At 41.1% G+C, this 6543-nt stretch overlaps 1 protein-coding gene across 1 annotated transcript in view; it reads right to left on the bottom strand.

Moving 5' to 3' along the window:
- Positions 1-2522: 2522 nt before the first annotated feature.
- The window catches only part of IKZF2 (IKAROS family zinc finger 2), a 405473-nt gene continuing 401452 nt past the window's right edge, over positions 2523-6543 (bottom strand). Inside the window, exon 8 of the mRNA XM_030209307.1 lies at positions 2523-4193. Within this exon, the coding sequence (XP_030065167.1) occupies positions 3469-4193 (725 nt within the window). The 3' untranslated portion in view covers positions 2523-3468. The remainder of the gene's footprint in view (positions 4194-6543) is intronic.

Here is a 6543-nt window from a genome sequence, read left to right as displayed (position 1 = left end):
TGTGTTTATGGGAAAAGATGACAAACCAGGTCTCAATTGATATGAGATCAGGAATTCAGACATAATGGGATGGATAGAGTTTACTTTTTTCTACTAGAAACATGGCTGCTGTTATATTATTAAATACGTATGTTGAGTTCACTTAATTATAGGGAAGAAATTTTTAACAGGCCTTACTATTAACAGGTTATCCCCCAAATTCTATACAGTGCGATTTTGAGTTGAGTGTGCAAATCAAGCCAATCAGTGCTAGTAATTGGATGTTAACAAGCAATTATCAGCACTAATTAGAATTACCCAAACTATTCGCTAAACGTACTCTATAAAGTAGTCTGTGTAAGTTCTACCGAGCGGATCTCAAAAGGGGGCATGGCCATGTGAGGAGCATTGGTGGGTCATGAGCGTTCCTGAAATTTACCTGCAGTGATATCGAATAACCTGTTCCGCACCTAAAGTTAAGGGTGGGCATTTATGCCAGTTTTTCATTGGTGTAAATGACTGCACCTAAATTTTAGGCACATGGATGGCACTACGTGTATTCCGTAAACCGCGTCAGTCATGCTTTTTCCAATTTATTTCGGTGACAAATATAGAATCTCAGCCAAACTAGATTGATAGTTACCTGGATTCTTCAAAAAGTGAGTCATGGAATGCCTAGAAATGCATGATAGAGCTGCTACTGGTAATCTAACAAAATGCTATACTTGGACCAGATCTGTGGTCGAGGAAGGGTAAAGGGAAGGTAACTGCATCCCCTGCGGTGAACCTTGAAAAATAGTGCTAAGGGAGTCAGACTCCCACTAACCCTTCTGGATAGTGAGGGCATTTTATCACCTGGGCTTGCTATTTGAGGTGAGGGTGTACAGAAAAAAATTGAGGAATGCTGTATGTGGTCAAAATGGTAATGCATTCAGCTACATTTTCAGTGAATTTCAGAGCAATTATTTGACATCTGCTACTGTAATGAAAATAGCTACATTTTTTTAGCAATAGAACAGGCTGTTTAATACCAACAAAGCTGATTTCCATTAACTTGGTACTACATGCTTTGGGAACAATTTAATCTAAAGGGGGGGGGGGGGGGGGGGAGTGTAATAACAAGTGGTGACAGTAATCGGCCTCCACTACGCATCACAGGTAGAAACCTATCTGCGCATAGATGTATTATCTCTGAAGGGTTCTATTTTGAGACAGAAATAGTAGCACATGACCAAAATAACATGAACTAATAACAAAGATACAGGTTCTGCTAATTCTGTTATTACTGCCAGTCTTCAAAAATTGATGGCGGGTCTCACAGACATGGAGGTAATTTTATAAGGGAGTGTCTACTTAAAACGCCTTTTTAAGGGGCCTATATGAAGCCTATTTTATAACAACAAGTGGGTGCCTACTTGTCTTTATAATATACTAGCAATAAGTGGAAGGTGCAGACACTTACATCAGCCCTAGAGCTGGTAGAAAGGTCCACATGCATAAATCATAGTTCTTTGTAACCTAAGCGTATGCCTGTATGGTCTGCTTATACTCAACCCAAACTCCACCCCTGTGCATGTCCATGGTACAGTACATGGAAATACTTCAAAGCAAGAACTTTTTCGCAGGTAAGAATCTTATGAGGTCATTTACGAGCATATGTGGCTATATCCATGCATATATGACTGAAATACCACCAAATTAGATGTATGCTTTATCGCTTAATCCACATGCCCCATTTTAAACTATGTTCCACAGGGGCAATTGTTTATAAAGTCATTTGCAAACTGCCTCTTACAATATACCAACCAGCATATAAGTATGTCCCACATTGCAGGTTAAGTGTGTACGAGGGTGGAGTATGAGTGGAGTGTGGGCGGAGTTCACAAGTACTCACATAGATTACAAAATATGTTAACCTATGCGCATACATGAATAATCTATGCATGGACATTCACACCTGCTCGAGAGCAGGTATAACTGCAAGGTAGACACAGTTTCTGTCATGTACGCTAGTATTTTATAAAAACACTTAGAATGACATTTTAGACAGGACGTCCAACTCGGAATAAGGGTGTTTAGGTCAGTACGTCACTGGTGGTGCTAGTATTTTTGAATAGGATCTGTCGACATACAGCCTGTTTTAAAATACATGAGAAATGGACATCCATGTGCTAGTGACATCCAGTATGAACATCCATTGTAAAAACTAAAACACCCAAATTATGAACGAGGCAAAACAAGGGACATGGACATCTTTGTGGAAGCATAGGAACATCCATATTATAAAATGGCCGTATAGAAGTCCATGCAGAGTGGAGGAATAGCCTAATTGTTAAAGCATTGGACTGAGATGGGGACCCCAGTTCAAATCCCACTTCAGCTCTTCGTGATTTTTTTTTTTAATTCTGAGCCCTCCAGAGACAGAAAAATATCTACCGTACCTGAATGTACACTGCTTCAATAGAAATCTGCAAGCCTGAATGTTACTGAAGAAGTGTTCATTCAGGAACAGTAGGCATTTTTCTGTCCCTGGAGGGCTCACAATTAAAACAAAAATCACAAAGAGCTGAAATTAGATTTGAACTAGGGTCTTACTGTTAATGACCTCCAGCTTAGCCAAAATTATATTTGTGTTGCACTCATGACTTTCAAGTCACAATTTTCTGCAGCATAAGGGGACAGGGCTGTGCATCTTGATTAGTTGGATGTTCATTTGCATAGCTGTTGCCACATTCAGAGAAAAGTTTACACAGCAAGTTTACTCATGCTCAGACAACTCAACATGTTTATGTAAATGCCTCTTTTCCAAGCTATTCAAATAACCATAGCACCTCTTACATTACAATACTACATCATGGACTTGATTTATCAGCTAGAGTGTACAATTGTTCAAGCTGATCATACAATGTATAGTAAAAGCTTTGGAGAAGGGGATGTTAATTTTTCAAAATATTGTAGCATTGAATGTATAAAAAAAACCTTTGTTAGTTGTTTCAAAACTCATACAGCTTTGCTGTCAAAATAATCGGAGCCAAAAATAGCCATTTATTTTGTCGACTATAATCCTTCCTATAATTTACCGCTGTTAATATGTTCTAGGAGTTTCCATTTCAGATTAACACATGCCTCTATAAATAGCTATTTAGCACGTGTGATATCATGACTCATGTGAAAGCTCAGTAATATCCTCCTGACTGTAACATGACATACAACTAGTTGAGAAAAAACTGAACTGCCCATTTATTCCCACAAAAAGAACACCTTCTTCTTCCACCCTTCTTTCCTTAAAATTAGGTAGAAAAGTCAGTAAGTACCATAAACTAAATTTTACAATTAAAATAACAGTCTATCAAATAAAATCTAACAATACACACACCAAAAGGTGTACCACCCTTGGTAAATATCTGGGGAAGGGTGGGATTGGTAAGTGCAGTACTTCTTCATGTGCAGTTCTTTCACTTCATAGGAGTCCACTTTGGATGACTTGGCCTAATGGAATGTGTGCTCGCCTCGAACAATGTGTGAGGAGAATTCATAGCGATCCTGGCTTGTATATCCACAGATGTTGCATTCTAATGGGTCCCGGTATCCATGACAACCCATATGAATGGTGTACATGACATGATCTAGGAAAAGAACACGACAATGCTCACACTTGAAGGCCCTAATTTGCTCCCCTTCCCCATTAAAGACTTTGTAGATGTCTTTTGAGGAGCCCACTGAAGCTCTGGCAGGATCCAAAGCCTTGGCATCCTCCTTCATATAAGCTGGGCTTTGCTTTCTCTTGGAGTTTAAGGCAGGGTTTCCATGAATGGACTGGCGATCTTCATGGCTGCTTTCAGAGTCAGTAGTATCCAAGCAGCTGTTACTAGGGGAGACCTCTCTTTCTTGCAGTTGACTCTTTGGTCTGATGAGAGATATAGGACCATCTATATTGTTATCATTACTGTCAGCTGTTTCCCTGCTGGTGGGTCTTTCTATCCTGTTTGGATGGTAGACCTGAGAGTAAGCTGAACTAATTACTGGAGCCACCTCTGCAATTGTGCTCGATGTGTGCTGCATCAGGGGACGAAGTGCCTCAGCACCAAGGTAGGTGATTGCATTATTGATAGCTTGGTCCACCATCTGAGACTGCATTAGCTCAGCTTCTTTCTCATAGGCTAGGTTCATATCAAAGTGAAAGTCAGGGTAGCCATATCTCATGAGTTTCTCCCCTAAAAAACAAACATAAGAAAAGAAAGTTATCAAATTTGGATTTATGTGGAGGCAGATTTTAGAAAGGACATACAAACTGAAATTAAGACGTCCAGGTTAGGAGGTATCAAGTTCCGCTAGAATTTTAGAACATGATTCTGCTGACATTGAGCCTATTCTAAAATACATTGAGGAATGGATGTGTATGAGCCAGTTACGTGTGGCGGAGCATCAATTTTACAAGCATCAATGTCTAAAATATCAACGTGGTAAACAAGGCAAATATAAACATGTCTGTTTTAGCACCTATCTGTATATGTTGATATTTCAGAACAAACACATGTATGTCACCCATTTCAGAAACATACATATCTGTGTTTCCGAAGCTGTTATAGGATCCCATATTCTTTGCCAGTCATCACTTTTGAGAGGAGGCGTAGGTACAAAAAACACTGGGAGATTTGTTGATTTAATCATGAATTGATAATGACTGGATGAACTATTCAAGTCTTTATCTGCCATCATTTACTATTTTACTATGGGGTCCTCTTACTAAGGTGCGCTGAAAAATGGCCTGCGGTAGTGTAGGTGCGTGTTTTGGGTACGCGCAGATCCATTTTTCAGCGCGCCTGTAAAAAAGGCCTTTATAAAATTTTTGCTGAAAATGGATGTGCGGCAAAATAAAACTTGGGGCGCATCCATTTTGAGTCTGAGACCTTACTGCCAGCCATTGACTTAGTGGTAAGGTCTCACACGTTAACCGGGCGATAATGACCTACATGCGTAGCTGACGCGTGTCAGAAAATAATGGGTGTGTGTAGGCGCCTACACATCTTAGTAAAAAGGCACCTAGATTAGGTGTGAACCACTCCTAAACCATCTAGTGGAGCGCTGAACAAAATGAGCAACTTTCTAAAACCTATGGGGTAAATGCAACAGTGAGCCTTTTGCTGACCATCACGAGCCTTTTGCTGACCATCACCAGCATTATTCTCGGATATTCAATGCTGGGTCATGTCTGGGCTTCAGCACCGCATATCTGGTTTATGTGGTGCCGGCTAATACATGGCCAGTTAAGTCGATATTCAGAACTTAATTGGCCATGGATTGCTGCATAAAGATAGGACTGTGTTTTTTGCGGTCCCGTTTATGAAGTTAGCCTGGCCAGTTAAGTTCTGAATATCGACACATAACCAGTCATGTGCCAACTAATTTTCAGTGGCGATAACTGGTTAAGTGCCACTGAAAATTAGCTGATAGCTCCCAAACAAGTGATTTAACCGGTTAGTGGCTGATTCTGGCCAGTTAAATAATTTTGAATATTGATTAGCATATGTCCCAGAAGCAGGTGTAAATCCCGACATTCCTGTCAGCGGACATTTACATGCATTCCTTTCAGAAATGGTGAATGTATGTACATCTTTTTGACACGCTCTACACATTCCCAAAACAAGCACAAACCACTCCCCCTCGCCATAGACATACAATCATGTTTTGGATATGTATATCCCAGTTTTCTGAAATCAGGATTTAGACGTGTGTGCAATGTATATGACTAAATGAAGACTTCTGCACATCCAAAACTTGAATAGGCTTCTAAAAAGACTGCAATGATGCCATTTATTCATTCATGATCACACCAAAGAGGAGTACTAAAATTGAATTAAAGCTGTTTTCTTTTTTGGGGGGAAGGGGGGTAGACAGATCCATTTTAAAATTCAGTACTTTTCGGGTAATCTCTATTGCATGTTCAGGGAAAATGCCATCTGTTGATGCCTCCTATTTGTTTTAAAAGGTAAAATTATGTATAATCATACCTGATAATTTTCTTTCCATTAATCATAGCTGATCAATCCATAGACTGGTGGGTTGTGTCCATCTACCAGCAGGTGGAGATAGAGAGCAAACTTTTGCCTCCCTATATGTGGTCATGTGCTGCCGGAAACTCCTCAGTATGTCGATATCAAAGCTCCATCCGCAGGACTCAGCACTTAGAGAATTACACCCACGAAGGGACACTCTGCCCAGCTCACCACCGCCGAAACGGGGGAGGGGAATTAACCCAGCTCATCCCCACACAAGTGGGGGAGGGGAATCCGTCCAGCTCATCCCCGCGGAGCGGGGGAGGGACACCACACCCGCCGATGCGGGGGGATCTGGCTTATCCTGCAACCGCAACCGCGGGAGGAGCTGACTGACCCTAACACCGCCGAAGCGGGAGGGGTACAAAGCTGCCCTACAGCCGCACGAAGCGGGAGGGAGTGCCGGCAGAATTTATGTCTCAATCCAGCCCCGTAAAACGGAGGGGAGAGGAATGCAGCAGCTCACTGTAACACAAACTCGTCTCAACTCTTGAAGAATCCAAGTGAA

Source organism: Microcaecilia unicolor, chromosome 7, assembly GCF_901765095.1.
Source record: "Microcaecilia unicolor chromosome 7, aMicUni1.1, whole genome shotgun sequence".
NCBI classification, from domain to species: Eukaryota; Metazoa; Chordata; class Amphibia; order Gymnophiona; family Siphonopidae; genus Microcaecilia; species Microcaecilia unicolor.
The sequence above is the reverse complement of the archived record's forward strand: the minus strand, read 5'-3'. Positions and strand labels throughout refer to the sequence as shown.